The sequence below is a fragment of the Vanessa atalanta genome, chromosome 29 (assembly GCF_905147765.1).
Source record: "Vanessa atalanta chromosome 29, ilVanAtal1.2, whole genome shotgun sequence".
Classification (NCBI taxonomy): domain Eukaryota; kingdom Metazoa; phylum Arthropoda; class Insecta; order Lepidoptera; family Nymphalidae; genus Vanessa; species Vanessa atalanta.
The window spans coordinates 3,295,560-3,312,440 of NC_061899.1; the positions used below are offsets into that span (position 1 = coordinate 3,295,560).

The 16,881-nt window shown below is 34.8% G+C and overlaps 1 protein-coding gene across 3 annotated transcripts; it reads left to right on the forward strand.

Annotated features, from left to right (window-relative positions):
• The first annotated feature begins 2,533 nt into the window (after window positions 1-2,533).
• LOC125074925 (D-altritol 5-dehydrogenase-like) lies at window positions 2,534-11,608 on the forward strand. 3 transcript variants are annotated; one of them, XM_047686405.1, is made up of 10 exons: window positions 2,534-2,582; window positions 3,219-3,375; window positions 5,311-5,435; window positions 5,961-6,127; window positions 6,531-6,632; window positions 7,283-7,378; window positions 8,703-8,780; window positions 9,676-9,769; window positions 10,292-10,399; window positions 11,451-11,608. In XM_047686405.1, exons 2-10 carry the CDS (start codon window positions 3,232-3,234, stop codon window positions 11,563-11,565), a joined length of 1,029 nt encoding a protein of 342 aa, XP_047542361.1. In that variant the 5' UTR covers window positions 2,534-2,582; window positions 3,219-3,231; the 3' UTR covers window positions 11,566-11,608. The 3 variants fall into 3 exon arrangements, with proteins under 3 accessions (XP_047542361.1, XP_047542362.1, XP_047542363.1); XM_047686406.1 differs by lacking the exon at window positions 2,534-2,582 and adding an exon at window positions 2,678-2,705; XM_047686407.1 differs by lacking the exon at window positions 2,534-2,582 and adding an exon at window positions 2,999-3,016.
• Window positions 11,609-16,881: the final 5,273 nt, after the last annotated feature.

Consider the following 16,881-nt stretch of genomic DNA (forward strand, 5'->3'; position numbering starts at 1 on the left):
TGATATACATATTTAAATATAAGTGAACATTTCCAAACCGCTATTGCTTCGTGGATGCCCAAAGGTTGTCTCGAAGGGATCACTTTTAAACGATAAGACTGCCTTTTTATCTTCCCTAAGCTTAAATTACGACTGTTTTTTTTTAATAATGTGCTTTATAGTAAGTCCTCACAAATAAGTAAAGTGTTTTAGTATTTAAAAAGGAATAGGTTCTTTTAGTGTGATCTTCGGAATTTCTTCTAGTTATTTAAAATATCACAAACAAAACAACGACACAGAATATAATCACGTTAACTGATTAGTCTACGAAAACAGAGTGGTAAAAATAATTGTTTAATAACAGTAGGTGGTTGGTTATTTTTAATTTACTAGGATAGCTTTTGTTTTGATGCTTAAGAGATTTATTTTGAAAATCTAAAGTTGCGATGGTTGATGATGATGACGAGTATGTGATAATCAATGTCTTTAATAATCAAGCAGTAATTAAGAGTTTAAAAAAAGGTCCCTTGTGAATGTTAAATTTAAGCCCAAGCGAACAAAGTGCATACTAAAATTTGCTTTAAAAAATAACAAACAGCTTTCAATTACTCTTAAGGTGTATGTAAAGTGGGCTAATTTGAGTTAAATCCAATAAATCCTTTTTTCTCGATCTTCTAAGGTATTTAATTACAAAACTTTTTGCAAAAACTTCCACTTAGTCTATACCTAATATTGCTCTGGGTGGTTTTTGTTACACATATGAGTATTGACGTGCTGGTAAGGAATACGCCATTGCGAAAATACCCAAATTTTATTTTCAGAGGCAAAGTTAGAAAGATAGGATTGAAATAGAGATTTTTATAATAAATACTGATTTTAGAGGAAACTCTTTCCTGCAAATTTTATAGGTATCAAAGTGATAGACGTTTTTGTTTAATACAATTTTTCGCGTAGAGACAATCGTTTCCTCAGAAAAATGTGATAATTCTCAAACACCATGGTCGGAAAAAACTGTCGTAGAACTAAATTGGAACCAAGCAACCATCAGAGGAAAAAAGCCAAATAAACAACATTTGACAGAGAATTGGTCGATATTCACTATGGATTTTCGAAAAAATGGCGTTTTGAACGTCGACGAAAAGTTTATCAGAATTTTGGAAGTAAAATTAAAATGGAAGTAAGTAGTTAAGTGTAAAGTGTTGTATTATAAATAAAGATATATTAATCATAAACTCTTAGTGGTGCACAATATAGCTGAGTTATTAGCAAATCGCAAGAAATACGTAAATATAAGGTTTGTTTATCTTTTTTCCTACTTCCATTGGAAAAGGTTATAGTTTTGTCGGCTACCAATCGAAGATATGGGTTAAACGAAAGGAAACCATTTTTTTTAAAAGTAAAATTGCAAATGTACAACATTAATCGGACCCCAGATTTATTTCACCACATCCACCTTATTGCTTTGATGGATACTTGACACTGCTTGTTGTTGAACTCGATAGGACGTTAGGACTCATCGCCAAATGGGGCTCTGACAATCTTGTTGAGTTTAACGCCAAGAAAACACAGGTGTGCGCTCTCACAGCGAAAAAGTCACCATTTTCCCCTCCTCCTTCCCTCTGTGGCACTACGCTGGAGATACATAGCAAAGTCGCCATACTGGGAATCGACGTTCGGTGCGACCTCAATCCAAAGGATCACATCGAGGCTGTTATAAAAACAGCCTCACGTAAACTCGGAGTCCTGAACAAATTGCGGCGTTTTTTCACGCCTGCTCAACTGCTCCTGCTGTATAAAACACAGGTACCGTACCTGTGTTGAGTATTGCTCGCACCTCTGGGATGGCTCCGCTAAGTACCTACTGGAGGCCTTGGATCGGTTGCAGCGACGTGCGGTTCGCATTATTGGCGATGTAAAGGTCACCAACACCCTCGAGTCTTTACAATTGCGTCGAGAGATAGCGGCACTCAGCGCTTTCTATCGAATGTGTCACGGCGAGTGCTCAGAGGAACTATTCTCCCTTATTCCTGCTTCCCCTTTCCTTCACAAGTCCACGCGTGCTGGTTCTCGATGTCACCGCCTAACTGTGACATCAATTCCATCGCGTACAAAGAAATTTGGCAACTCTTTTCTTTGTCGCACTTCCAAAACATGGAATTCTTTACCAGCGCACGTATTCCCCTCCTCTTATGACCTGGGTTCCTTCAAACGAGGCGTGAAGAGGCATCTTGCGGGCCGGCAAGGCGGGGGCGGCTAGAGCAGATCACCTTTCCCAACTTTACTAGCCGTCGTCGCGTTTGGACTCTACTACCACTTACCATCAGGTGGAGCAGAGTCATTTGCCCTCCCGGGCTATAAAAAAAAAAAAAACTGCAAGATTCTTAAGGATTTTTATAAAACCTTAGAATCAATCGAAGTTTCTCGAATGTTCTATGACAAAGATTGGCTCGTTAAAGAAGTCGGGAGTAATTCTTGGTTTGCAATATTAGTATTGATTTGTGTTTAGACTTCATGGTCACCATATGGACGTTATGTAATTTGTTTAAAGTGTTATCTCGCGTTCATTTAGATACATCGCGGTATTGTAAAGTGTCGGACGAATAGTAAGTTCATGTTATTTATTAACGGACTCACTTATAAACTTTTTAGTTAAACACTATTTTATATTTTCATTTATTTTAAATATAGAAGAGAGAGCATTTAATTTATCATCCCCCGAAAAAAAAGTAAATAAATTCAAGTTTTCCTTGAAACTAATAAATATTCTGTTAATTTTATGTAAACGTATTTGGAGAGTTCCTAGTTTTCAATTCTGTTCTCTGTGTGTGTGTATCACAGCGAGGTGGTTAAACATTTGACGATCGTTTTCATGGGTACGCCACTCCGAGGTCCCGGGCTCGATTTCCGGCCGAGTCGACGTAGAAAAAGTTCATTAGTTTTCTATGTTGTCTTGGGTCTGGGTGTTTGCGGTACCGTCGTTACTTCTGCTTTTCCATAACACAAGTGCTTTAGCAACTTACATTGGGATCAGAGTAATGTATGTGATGTTGTCCAATGTTTATTTATTATTATACATTGTCAAAGTACTATTAATATGAAGTCTAAGTTTTATGTTTCCAATCATACGGCCGTACTCACCTGTCAAATCAGAGCTAACTACTATAACCAGAGCAACTAATGAAGTCTTACAGAACTGTAGATAATAACACAAACTGATAATTAATTATAAATGATTTCAGGTAATAAACAACAATGAAGGCAGTCGTTTTTGATGGTAAGACTCTCACTCTCGAATACGATGAGAACTATCCCAAGCCCAGTATCGTAAACGACACGGACGTCATCGTGAAAGTTGAATACGCTGGAGTTTGTGGAACCGACTTGCATATAATTCAGGTAAATAAAGAAAAAAAAACATTACATACATACATACAACTATGTTTACATAAAAAAATACATTCAATCGTAACAAATTTTTATTATCATTTAAATATTATACAAGACTAATTAATATTAAAATCAAAATTAAAACAGCCACTGCGCAAACCGTGACAATTTGGAATGGTAGGAAAATTGCTACCAGCAGTTCCCCGATTCAGTCACAATTTCGATAGCAGCGTAATTGAACGTCAAGCGTCAATAGAGCCGAGATAGCCCAGTGGTTAGAACGTGCATCTTAACCGGTGATTTCGGGTTGAAACCCAGACAAGCACCACTGAATTTTCATGTGCTTAATTTGTGTTTATAATTCATTTCGTGCTCAGCGGGGAAGGAAAACATCGTGAGGAAACCGGCATGTGTCTAATATCAACGAAAATCTGCCACATGTCACCACAGTTCTGCCACAAACCCGCATTGGAGCAGCGTGGTGGAATATGCTCCAAACCTTCTCTTCAAAGGGAGAGGAGGTCTTAGCCCAGCAGTGTTACCTTTAGCAGTGTATTTTTTACGATTACTCTGTGTGAGATTAATTGTCTCTGCGTAATCGAAACCTGGTGGTTTAAGGTTTATCTACGAGTACGTACTTAAAACGTGAGTTTGTTTACACAATGATTAGTACGGATTCTATCAAAACAATCAATATTATTGTAAATATACATGATATTAATGGAAATATATTGTGATGCAATTTTAAGTATCCCTTCTGTGTCAAACATTATCATTTATCATCACTACCTCTAAAATTATATAAGTAGGTAGTTTCCGTCTGTGGCGCTCAAGTGAGAGGGGCTGAGGGTCTTGGCCGTTTTTTGTATCCCTGATAACATGCATATAATATCATGATGATTTCTTCTAGGTAAGACGCAAAAGCATTTATGATATTTTCTATGTCTAGTATGGTTAACTCCCTTCTTTATACAAAAATAGTTTCTACATATAGGAGAGGAGATACATCAATATAAGTTAGCTAAGTTATCTAAGCGCGTGATTTGCGAAGTCTTCTTGTACGGTTAGACAATTTAAGTAAAGTTTGAATATTACTTAAAACAGTATACATAACATTGACTCAAAATATTTCTGTTTTTTACGGTACTGTATGAATTTCAAAAGCTCGTATATATTAACATAAACTAGTCAGTAGGGCGTAGAGGGCGGGAGCAGAAAGGAGCACGTTGACATAACACAGTCGGTCGTACCCCCAAGGCGCGTTATTAGATGTTCAACATAAAAAAAAAAACAACTTTGATATGTGAAGCGATTAAAATTTAAGAGAAAATAATTAGATACATAATCTGCGGTATCAGTAGGTTTCGATAAACGTTGAACTTTTATTTAACCTTGATAAATACAATTGTAAATATTTACGTTATACAATTGATTGCCTACATGGACTTCTGCTGTTTTCTGTACGTGTCTTCAATTGTTTCAATTAGAACAAATTACTCAGGCCGGCAGTGTAATTCTGTAAGAACACTTTCGACTGTCGACTCCAAAAACGTGAATTGAAAATATTTATGGAATGATGTATTTTCGACTCGCAAAAATGACGAATTTCCATACAAACATTTAACACCAAACACCTAAGGGACGATGAATTTCCAAAAAATCTCTTGGCTTATTAACAGAAGCCGCTAATGTTATAATTATAATAGGCAAATTTGTGATATATATAATTATACTTTGAGTGTCGACTGTCGAATGTAAATGTCCAACAGCTGGACTAAGGACCCCTTTTCTTTTGCGGAGATGGTTTGGAGGGAATTCCACCATCTGCTCCAATGCGGTTGGTATATATTTTGTGAAAGCATTACAGACAGACAGACAGACATTTTTATATTTCTATAAAAAACAATATGGATATTAATATTTTAGCCGTGTTAAATTCCACAGGGCGAATTCCCAGCATCAAAAGAGCGTCCTCTTCCTCTTGGTCACGAGTTCAGCGGCGTGGTCCATGAAGTCGGAAAAGGGTCCATATTCAAAGTGGGCCAGAAAGTTGTCGTCGATCCGAATCGGTGAGTTAATTATGTCTGTTTGTTGCAGTTGTTAGAACATGTTAATATTGACTGAATTTTGAAGGTAAGTGTCTGATTTTTTGAATGCCCAATGTGTTTATAATTCATCTCCTGCTGGTGTCGGATGACAGTCTATCCTGTACCCTTCATTTGGCGCAGTGTGATAGAATGAGCTCCATCTCTTGTTCCGAGAGCCAGTTAGTCTTCCCCAAAAAATTAGCTTCAGAGGTTATGAAACAGAGGATTGTAAACAAAATCATAACAATAACAGGAAATTTTAAAAATATTGGCAGTCCATATACGAATGCCAATATTAATTTTCAATACTCTCACTGGTACGGAAACTTTGGCAAACGCTTATTTCATAATGGCAATCGTTTATAATTGTTTTAAATAAATATTGATTATGAGAAACGGTCGAGTGTCAGCGTAATTATATTCATCTGGTCCAGATTCCGTACCGGTTAGTTTATATAAAATGTGACCTTTTCTTTCGGAATAAACGATAATAAATTATATATACAGGGCCTGCAATCTTTGCAATTTCTGTCGCGATGGTAACTACCAGTACTGTCTCACCGCTGGCATCAACAGTACCATCGGTATTTGGAGGGACGGCGGTTGGGCGCAATACGTGAAGTGCCCCCAGGATCAAGTATATGCGTTACCTGATGGTATCACCACCGAACAAGGTATATGTGCCAAGAACCTTTTACATTTTAGTTTTCTTTGAAATGTAACGTTTGAATATGGTAAATTAAATTATGAGGTCACGGATTCCCAACGCGTGCGAATATTTTCGAAACTATGAAATCTAAAATCAAAATCAAAATTTTCTTTGGTCAAGTCGGCTCGTAAAAGCACTTTTGACTCATCATGTTACAGTGTTAAATTAAATGTACAGCCACCATCGGTGGGGAAGGTAGATTCTACCGATAAGAAACTCACTAGTTACTGTTTTTAAATTACAGAGTATGAGTTCTCAATTTGACTAATTAATTGGATCTAAGCGCATTCTTATAATGATCACGAAGGTACACAATGAAAAGGTGTTGCCGAAATTGTTTTAATTGATCTAATACGTTTTTAATACAGCTGGTCTTTGCGAGCCGTACTCGTGTGTTTCACGCGGATTCGACCGCGCCTCTCCGATCACCATTGGCAAGAAGATTCTTATCGTCGGAGCTGGTATTATCGGTAAATAAATATGTCATATTTGTACACTATTTTATAATATCGTTATAAATACATGGGTTTCCTTAAACGTTGTATAGAGGATGTTTAACTGAAAATTTCATTCGAAACAAAAATTCATAGACATTCGAAAGATGAAGCAAAGAGTTGATTTACTAGACACTCCCAAAATAACATCTAAAAGCCATAAACAATACTAAAGATAGATTCACGTTAAAAGCAATTACGCTGCCAATCAAAAATCAAAATAACAAACAGAGACCACAACTTGGTTAAGCCGTTATGGTAAACTATTTGACCTTGAGATTTTGATTGTTCTGTACCAATATTATGAATTTAAAAGTCTATCTGTTTGTCTGTATGTTGTGTATAGCCAATAAATTGAATTTCATCAGATTTAAGCTATTTCTTTGACAAAGGATTCCTTTTGAGCGGTTGTCAAATAGTTCTTGAACTATTTTCCGTTATAAACTGAATTCCAAGGGGGGCCGCGGGTTCAGCTAGCTCATGACCATGTACTAGGTGGCATTTCCCGTCTGTCTTCATAATAATAAAAAAAAAAGAATTTGTCTGAAATCGACCAAACATTTCGTTCGTTACTGGATAAACCACAATGTCGTGACAGAAGGATTTAAATGTAAAATATTTTACAGGTAATCTCTGGATAACGACTCTTCACGTTCAAGGTCACAGAGATGTAACCGTGTCCGAGATGAACAAATCTAGACTGGATATTGTCAAAGGTCTAGGTAAGTACTTCAAGCATGTAAATATTCCATTTTGGTCCAGCCACATCTCTTTATAATACTACTACTAATTTGATCTATTTGAATGATAACAATCTACACTAACATATACATATAATTACTTTAAATTAATAATAATTAATAAAGATAAATACTAACTAAAGGAGATATATATTAATTTATTTCTGGGTTTTTATTAAAATATGAATTGATTAAGTGCTTAAATATATACAAATATGAATTAAAAATAGTTACTGTATAAATCTTGACCGCGTGGAATGGTGGCGAGAATGCTAGCAGCATTTCCCCGTTGAATCGCAATTCCGAAAAAACGAACCAGCCCTCCTGTCACCAGTGGAGGCAATAAGGCGAGGTGTTATACTTTTGATGAAGCTTTTGCACCATTACTCCAAGGGCCAAGTGTTTCGACAGCAATTGGGACAAAAAATTAATTTGACATAAAACAAAAAAGTAAATACAAATTCGCGCGCTTGCGTTTTTTTTTTTTTTTAAATAATACGCTACAAGGTATTGATGCATGAGGCGGTAAAAATATATTTATTTTGAGCATAATATTAATCCACAGAATATATTAATATATACTTTATATCACTGTCCAAGTTTCGATATGAACTAAATGTCATTTTTTTCAATAGAGAACACCACAGATCAACCAATGATATCGCATGAATTCAATGTCAAAGTTGTTTATTGGTCAAAGTTTCCTTGATTGGAATAGACAATAGTTTCAATTTAATTTATTAAATTAAATAAGGTATTGGGTAGCGTTTTCTTACAAATAATTCCATCTGTTCTATTTTATTATTTCTAATTTTGTTTGATTTCTTTTCCTAGTACGTGGTTAGACTTGGCAACTGATTTGAATAATGTTCATCCAATTCCGCTGAAATTTTAAATGATATTCTGTTCTTTAGTGAGAACAAGGTCAATTATAATAAATTTGATTATTTTAAGAAAGAGCCTTGATGGCCCACTACAAAACGTGGATCTTAACCTGTTGATTCTGGCTTCAAACCAAGCACCATTGAATGCATATGCTTAATTTGTATACAAAATTCATCTCGTGCTCGGCGGTGAAGGAAAACGTCGTGAGGTTACCTGCAGTCTGCACGTGGTGGATGATCTGCCACGTGTATCCAACCCACATTGTAAGCTCCGAATCTTCTCCTGAAAAAGGGAGGGGAGGCCTTCGACCAGTAGGAAGTACCAGGTTATTACTTCGTTCATATAATAAATAGAAGCTCCCTCTGAATAGTTTTTATTTGTAAATAATAAAAGTTACCAAATAAAATTGTGATGTTCTAAGGTACTGGATACAGATTAGTCACACCAGATGTCTTGGCGTCAGAGAAGCTACGGTATGACGTCATTGTGGACTGCACAGGTAATTGAAAAATATTTGTTAACATTTATTGGTATTTATATGCAGTTTAAATCAAAATCAAAATATACTTTATTCAAGTAGGCTTTTACAAGCACTTTTGAATCGTCATTTAACAAACTATAATAAGTGAGGCCACGACCGGTTCGAAATGAAGATTCTACCGAGAAGAACCGGCAAGAAACTCAGTAGTTACTCTTTTTCAACAATAATTGATCAAAATTAAAAGTTTTTTTTAAAATGTTTTAATGATATTTTTTTTTGTTATGAATATTTGAATTGAATATTATAAAGAGGTAAAACTTGTTTGTTTGTACGTATGGAGAATCTCCGGACTAATGATCCAATTCTAAAATGTTTTCACTTGTAGAAAGATACATTATTCCTGAGTGCTAGGGAATAAACTATATCGATATTAATGTTGCATATCGATAGTCCGCTATCGATAGACTATCGATAGAATATCGTCAGTTAAGGTGTTAGCGATAGCATCGATAGTATCGAAAGCTCCCCATGAGCAATACTATCGATAGTATTGTAAAAACCATTACATTTAACGTAAACTATCGATAGTCCAAAACTATGAATACTATCGATAGTATCAATAGTAACTCTGCTACCAATAGTATTGCTTACAGAGAGCTATCGATAATATCGATAGTATTGTTATTATTGATCGAAACGATACTATCGATAGTACTATCGATATCTTGAATAGCTTTCGAGGTCAACTATTGATAGTTCTGCAACGCTGATTGATATCATATTTTTTTTTTATTAATAAACTGCACCCGTGCGATGTCGGGGCGGTTTATTAGCGGAGCTAAAGTATTATATTTATTCAATATGAAAATTAAAATAAATGTTATTTTCTTAATAACACAATATCGGTTTTCAGGGGTTGGTAAAGTAATGGAAATAAGTTTCAAATATCTGAACTGTGGTGGCAAATACGTACTGTTCGGATGTTGCCCCCCCACGCATCAGGCTTCGTGAGTACACACATACATATATATATGTTTTTCAGTTTGTATTAATAATTGATTTTTATACAGGATAGAGTCTTTTACAGAATAGGCCATAGTTATATACAAATACAAAATTAAAAATAATTACTGTATAAATCATGACCGCGTGCAATGGTGGCAAGAATACTATCAGCATTTACCCATTGAATCGCAATTCCGATCCCCTTCTGTCACCAGTGGAGGCAATAAGGCGAGGTGTTTTACTAATAGAATAGATAAAAATATTCTTCATTGTATTTGAAAATAGTAAAATATATTAATAAACACAGATAAAAAAAATGGTATGCACAAAATCGTACTGGCAAATTGCCGTGTTGGTATTGTATTGCCAGTAACCATGCTTTAAATATGTCACCAACCTTGGAAACTAAGATGTTATGTCCTTTGTGTCTGTTATACTGCCACGCTCATCCTTCAAACTGTAACAACAATATTAAGAATTACAGCTTGACTTGCACAAATGATATCTATCTAATTTTTTTTCAGAGTGAACCCATACGAAATCTATGACAAGGAGCTGACGTTGATCGGTGTTAAGATAAACCCGTTCAGCTTCCCGAAGGCCATCGGTTTGCTGAAATCTATGGGAGATAGGTAGGAAATGCAGTCTATACTAATATCATAAATGCAAAAACTGATTTAAATTAAATTTATTATAGAGATAGTTTAAGTCATAAAGACATAGGCTACTTTTTTAATTCACGCCTCGAGGGGGTATAATGGGGATGAAAGTAGAATTTTAATAATTACTACTATACTTTATATATAGACAAGACTACTAGAAAATACAGCGATTTGATACTTCTAAATAAGCCGTGTTAATTACTGTATTATAATTTTAATACCTGCGGAAATATTTGTCTATGTCTGTATTAACAATAAAAAGAGGAATGATTTGATTTGTTGAATTGTTCGTATTGGATAAACTCAAAACCAATCAAACGAAATAAAAAAAATATTTGATGAATTTTCGTTTCTATCACGTTTTTGGAAAAATACAGCATTGATCACCATTTAATTATCTGTACAACGATATGCTATCTTGATTTTGAACTAACGAGAAGAGTCACTAGCGCAATGGTTTACTGGCCGCCTAGCGATGTAAAAAGTCGCAGGATCGATCCTGTGCTCTCGGGCTATTGTCCCCCCCCCCCTAACAAGTGATAACCTTGAAAGCGGTGAATAGAAATATTAGTAATTCCTTAATTAATTTAGTACCACCTGTTGAACTTCATTTGTTAATCCAAATGTCAAATTTTGTTTCAAGGTATGCAATAAAGAATAAATAAATTGTAACCGAAATGAGGCGGAACATTTTTTTTACCGTTAAGCATCACTGTTATTGTCTTTACGCTGACATTCGAATAAATACTTTAGATGATAACATGGTCCAAGTTATGGGCCTCGAGAAGTCGTTTGATGTTTATGTGTTTATATTATTCGAATTCGTCATTAATGAAATACTTTTAAGTAATTAACCAAAAAATAAATTTCTAGACGCAACGATGTCTCTAGTAAATCGTAAAATTGTAAGAAAATCATCAAAGATTTTTAAAAATGCATAAAGGTCAATATCCTCTTCTTAGCAATCTTTGTAAGAGAGAAATAGCTATTAAAAAATTTATATTTTTCTCTTTTTTTACAGGTATCTGAACTATGATAGATTGGGAGTCAAAACGTACCCCCTCTCCGCATACAAGGACGCGTTAAAAGATTTAAAAACGGGACACATCTCAAAAGCCATATTCAAGATTGAATAGACATTGTACAAAATTATTTTGTTTAATAAATAATTGATATATTTTTTGTTTTTAATTCAATAACCATTGAAAAACTTAGTAAGTAAGTTTTTTTGTAATTACCGGTCGCACAGTGGTCGAAATTCGATCCTAACGATAAGAAATAAGGACTGTAAAATATATGTTCAACATCAAAAATAGTCCAATTTGAGATGTGATCAAGCTGGTCCAAAATGTGTGGAATTTGTGGTAACATTGATGGATATTGTGTGTACTAAACAGACGTGTATTTTTTGTCTATATTTTATGGTGTGTGTTTATTATACATAGTTTCAAATTAAACAACCTACATAAATTAAATGTTAATGTCCCTTTGCTGGGGTAAGTCTTCTATTGTTTTTTTATTGAGGTACTTCAAGCAAACTCCATTACGCTGCTCCAATGCGGGTTCGTCGATACGTGACAATTTTTTTTTTTTATGGCATTCGTTGGCGGACGATCCATATGGCCACCTGATGGTAAGTGGTCACCACCACCCATAGACAAAGGCGCTGTAAGAAATATTAACCATTCCTTACATCACCTATGCGCCACCAACCTTGGGAACTAAGATGTTATGTCCCTTGTGCCTGTGATTACACTGGCTCACTCACCCTTCTAACCGGAACACAACAATACAGAGTACTGTTATTTGGCGGTAGAATATCTGATGAGTGGGTGGTACCTACCCAGACGGACTTGCACAAAGCCCTACCACCAAGTAAAATTCATAGATAGATTTTCATTCGACACATGCAGATTTCCTCACGATGTTTTTTTTTTTCATAACGAGTTTAATTATAAACACCAATTAATTATGTAAAAAATCACTGATGCTTTCGTGTTTATAAATTTTTTTGAAGAAAAAACACAATTTTTTTGGGATGTGTTCCTTTCCTGTTTTGCGTAAAACACCTCACAACAGTTTGGCATATACAGACATTAATATTTATGTTTATATAAATGATTTTGTAAGAATATGTGATACCTACACATAACATGGTACAAGGAACAAATACAAACTACTCCTGTTATTGGACTGTTCAAAGTCAGTAACTTCTTTGTGGGGCAATGTATACGGTTTTACAACAGGATCCCAGAAAGCGTTCAAAATGTAAGTAAGTAAGTAAGTATTCTTTATTGTACACCAAAGAATAAATAAATTATACAGTAATTGCAAAACTTGATCTATATGTACAATTGGCGGCCTTATCGCTAAGCAGCGATCTCTGCCAGGCAACCATGTTACGTAGGACATAGTAAACAGTAATTAAACGTTTCAGGTGTACATATATGAGAGAAAACATACTTATACGAAATTATATAAATACATAGTAAACATATATATACTACATTCAATATATAATAATATATATATATAATTTATACTACAGTTTAAATATGACTATAAGTAACATGAAAAAATAAATTTAAAATATAAGCCAAATGTATCGCAGAGTAGGAGTTTAGAATAAATAGAAAAATAAAAATAATAAATATTAAGGAAACAGGTAGACAAAATTTACGGGGGGAAGAGGTTTGCTTTTAATAGCCGTTTGAATGTTGCTAGGGATTGAGCACGCCTTATGGTAAGTGGTAAGGAATTCCAGAGCCGTACAGCTTCCACAGAAAAGGATTTAGAATAGAAGGATGTATTGTTTGAGGGGATTTTTAAAATCAAGTTATCGTCAGAGCGAAGCGAGCGACAATGAGTATCACTCAGGAATTCAAAGCGCTCTTTAAGGTATGAGGGAGAGGTAGGATTAAATAGGATATTGTATAATAGGGAAAGAACGTGAGTATTCCTGCGAAGGCGGATTGAGGGCCACTTGAGTTTTTCGCGAAATTCTGAAACATGGTCATATTTACGAACTTCGAATATGAACCGTATACAAAGATTCTGGATGCGTTCAAGTTTATTAAGCAATGCCTCTGTTGCCGAATTCAACAAAAATGTAAAAGAAGCTCGTGGGCGTAAGTCTATATACATTTAGTGGGTTCATGATTAATACACACCTTGCGAATGAAACGATCGTCTCCTGGCTACTTCTTTGTGATATTGAATTGACCAAAAATAAATTGACAACAAAAAACCCACTGAGTTTCTTTCGCGGGTTCTTCTCAGGTCAGGTTATTTTCTTTTCCAAACAAGTAGTGTTTAAATTTACAATCAATATGTAAGTGTAATGCAATAATATTGAATAAAGATTTATTATTTATTAAGAGGAAGATTATTATATATCTAAAGCGTAAATTAACAACTAAAGGAACACGATAAACGTTGATCACAAACATTATTTTATTACAGCAATTAATATTACGCTTGATAAGATAAATAATTTTCACATGATAATTACTAAAGTATTCATACATAAGTACCGATAATTTTAATTGGATAATCACTTCGAAGTGTATTTTGACAGAAATGTCAATTAACATGTTCTGAACACACCTCCAAGGGGCTGCAGATCTCAGTATTTAGTACTAATTTCAACGTTGTATCTCAACGTTTTCTTTAGAAAAAGAGTCTTAACGAAATAGATAGATCCACTAGAGTTTCTATTTCTAATTCGTGTAAATAGTGAGTTGTTCTCCACGAAGGTTCCTGATGAAAAAAACCTTTCTCTTAATATAATTGTCTTTCAATATAGTTTTATGTAATCAGTCATTATACTAGTAATTTACAAAATAATACGGGCGAAGTCGTGGACTTATAAATATAAATCAAGATGACTAAGAAATATTTTATTAAACTTGTCTAGATAGATAGTCAAACTTGAGAATACGTCACAGAGATGGCCCAGTGGTTTGAACGCGTGCACCTTGACCGATGATTTCGGACCAGGCAGGCACTACTGAATTTTCATGTGTTTCATTTGTGTTTATAATTCATCTCGTGCTCGGCGGTGAAGGAAAACCTGCATGTGACTAATTTCAACGAAATTCTGCCACATGTGTATTCCACCAACCCGCATTGGAGCAGCATGGCGGAATATGCTCCAAACCTTCCCCTCAAAGGGAGAGGAGGCCTTAGCCCAGCAGTGGGAAATTTACAGGCTGCTAATGTAATGTAATGAGAACACGTCGTAAAAATGATGGTTAGTAGTTGACCACTATGTATAGGCATACTAGTAAAGTAGAATGACATTTGGCGAGTGACAAGCGTGGCTGGGGGGAGGGGGTTTACTTGGTGGTAGGGCTTTGCGCAAGGCCGGTTGATTTGGTACACCCACTCATCATATATTCAACCGCTAAATAGTTTTGTTGTGTTACGGTTTGAAGGGAGATTGAGCCAGTGTAACCACAGACACAGAGGGACATAATATCTTAGTTCCCAAGGTTGGTGGCGCATTGGTGATCTAAGGAATTAATATTTCTTACAGCGCCATTGTCTATGGGCGATTGTGACCGCTTACCATCGGTCTAACCTACACCATAAAATAAATATGTCACGCACACCATTTTAAATTTATTTTGTTTTAGTTATTTATAGTGCGATTCTATCTTTATAATGTAAGTATGAACTATTCAACAGAACAATGTTAGCAATTTATTTAATATCTATAAACAAATTAAGCTTTTAACTGCGGATCAACTTCGATTTGATTTGTTAGTTTTAGACAACAAAGCGTGTATATGAATTTATTATGAACAGTACGTATCTACTGAATAATTTTATAGTAGGGTGACACTGATTCTAGAACGGACATTAGAAGTTTAGTAAATCCAAACTCAGTTCGATTAGGTAAATACTTTTATTTTAACACAATAGGTTCAATCGGCACAATTATCCAAGAAGTACAATCCTTAATTTTAAGATAACCCCGCTGAGCTCGGAGACTGACCACTGTTTTTCTTCCTTTCTTTTTCCACCTCCTCCTGTCACCTCAATATGTCCGGTCATCCCATAGGTCAGCCGAGATCGATCGTGATTGGCTTTTCAACCAGCCAACCACGATGTAACAGTGTTACCATCTGTTTAGTTAAAACTATTTTAATTGCTATTAACTTGTCAAATTTTTAAAGGAGGTTCATTACATTGATTTATTTTTATTTTAGAATTTATATTTTCATAAAATATTTTTCTTCTGTCAATATTTAAATATGTTGTTTTAATATATAATTTTATGTCACAAAACTAACATCGTTTTCTTTATTAATTTTCACAAAAAATATTTACACCATCTCTAAATTAGAATAACATAAATAAATCATCATCAATCATTATATCATCAGAGAAGCTAGATATAAGGTCACAGATCTCCAAGTTCAGGGTTCAAAAATTATAATCAGTAACAGTTCATCTAGAAGATGGTTGCAAGTACACTCCCGTTTGGCACATAAATCCGTCGGTGCTGCGGTTCTCTTCGGTCACTCTTTGCGGTTGTGTCGGATTTGCCAGCTCATGTTTTGAGTGTGAGGGTTTAGAGTGCACGTATATTTGCGCACACACTTCTGCTCTATAATATATCCAGCGTTGGTCGGAGATTCGATGCAGTGAAGAATCGATCAACACGACATCATTATCATCACGAATTGCTCATAATTCATCTTAAACACTACAATTTTTTTTATGGATATTAATTAATCGTTTTCATTTTTACGTTAAATACTTTATATATTTAAGTACAAGTTCCGTCTTTGTCCATGTTATTTCTTAAATTACTGTTAGATAGGTATCCATAAAACCTTCACATTAAAGGACAAACATACGAGGGGAAATTCTAGTTTTTAATTCCTTCGCAGGCGTATGTAGAATAACCGACCAAAGTTTTATCAAAATGGGTGAATTTTTTTTTTATTAAGACAAGATGATCCACGCGGATTTGTCCGTGTTTAACATTATTGTTCCGCTCTTATAGATCATAGCGTGATATTATATAGTATATAACCTTTTTCAATAAATGGCCTATCTAATTTAAACAGTTTTTCTTTTAATTTGGACTATACCATACTAAACTGTGGTGGCCCAATGGTTCAATGTTTAGCAAGCGTTCTACTTAACCAACGATTGCGTGTTGAAACTCAGACCAATGAATTTTCATGTGCTTAATTTGTGTTTATAATTCAACTCATACTTGGCAGTGAAGGAAAGAATTGTGGGAAAACCTGCACGTGCATATCCACCAAACCACATTGAACCTCGGAATTGGAATTGGTGGAATAAGTTCCAACCCTTCTGACGTCTGGACATTTACAGTTACTTTGTATTATTACATCCTGCAATTAACGTGTTCAAACAAACAAAATCAACGTCTTTATAAATATATAAATTGTTTGTACTCAATCATAATTAGA

Coding starts and splice junctions, on each gene's coding strand:
- LOC125074925 (XM_047686405.1), top strand. CDS start 3,232: ATGAAGGCAGTCGTTTTTGATGGTAAGACTCTCACTCTCGAATACGAT. Junction 5,436..5,960: donor GTTGTCGTCGATCCGAATCG/GTGAGTTAATTA, acceptor TTATATATACAG/GGCCTGCAATCTTTGCAATT. Junction 7,379..8,702: donor GGATATTGTCAAAGGTCTAG/GTAAGTACTTCA, acceptor TGATGTTCTAAG/GTACTGGATACAGATTAGTC.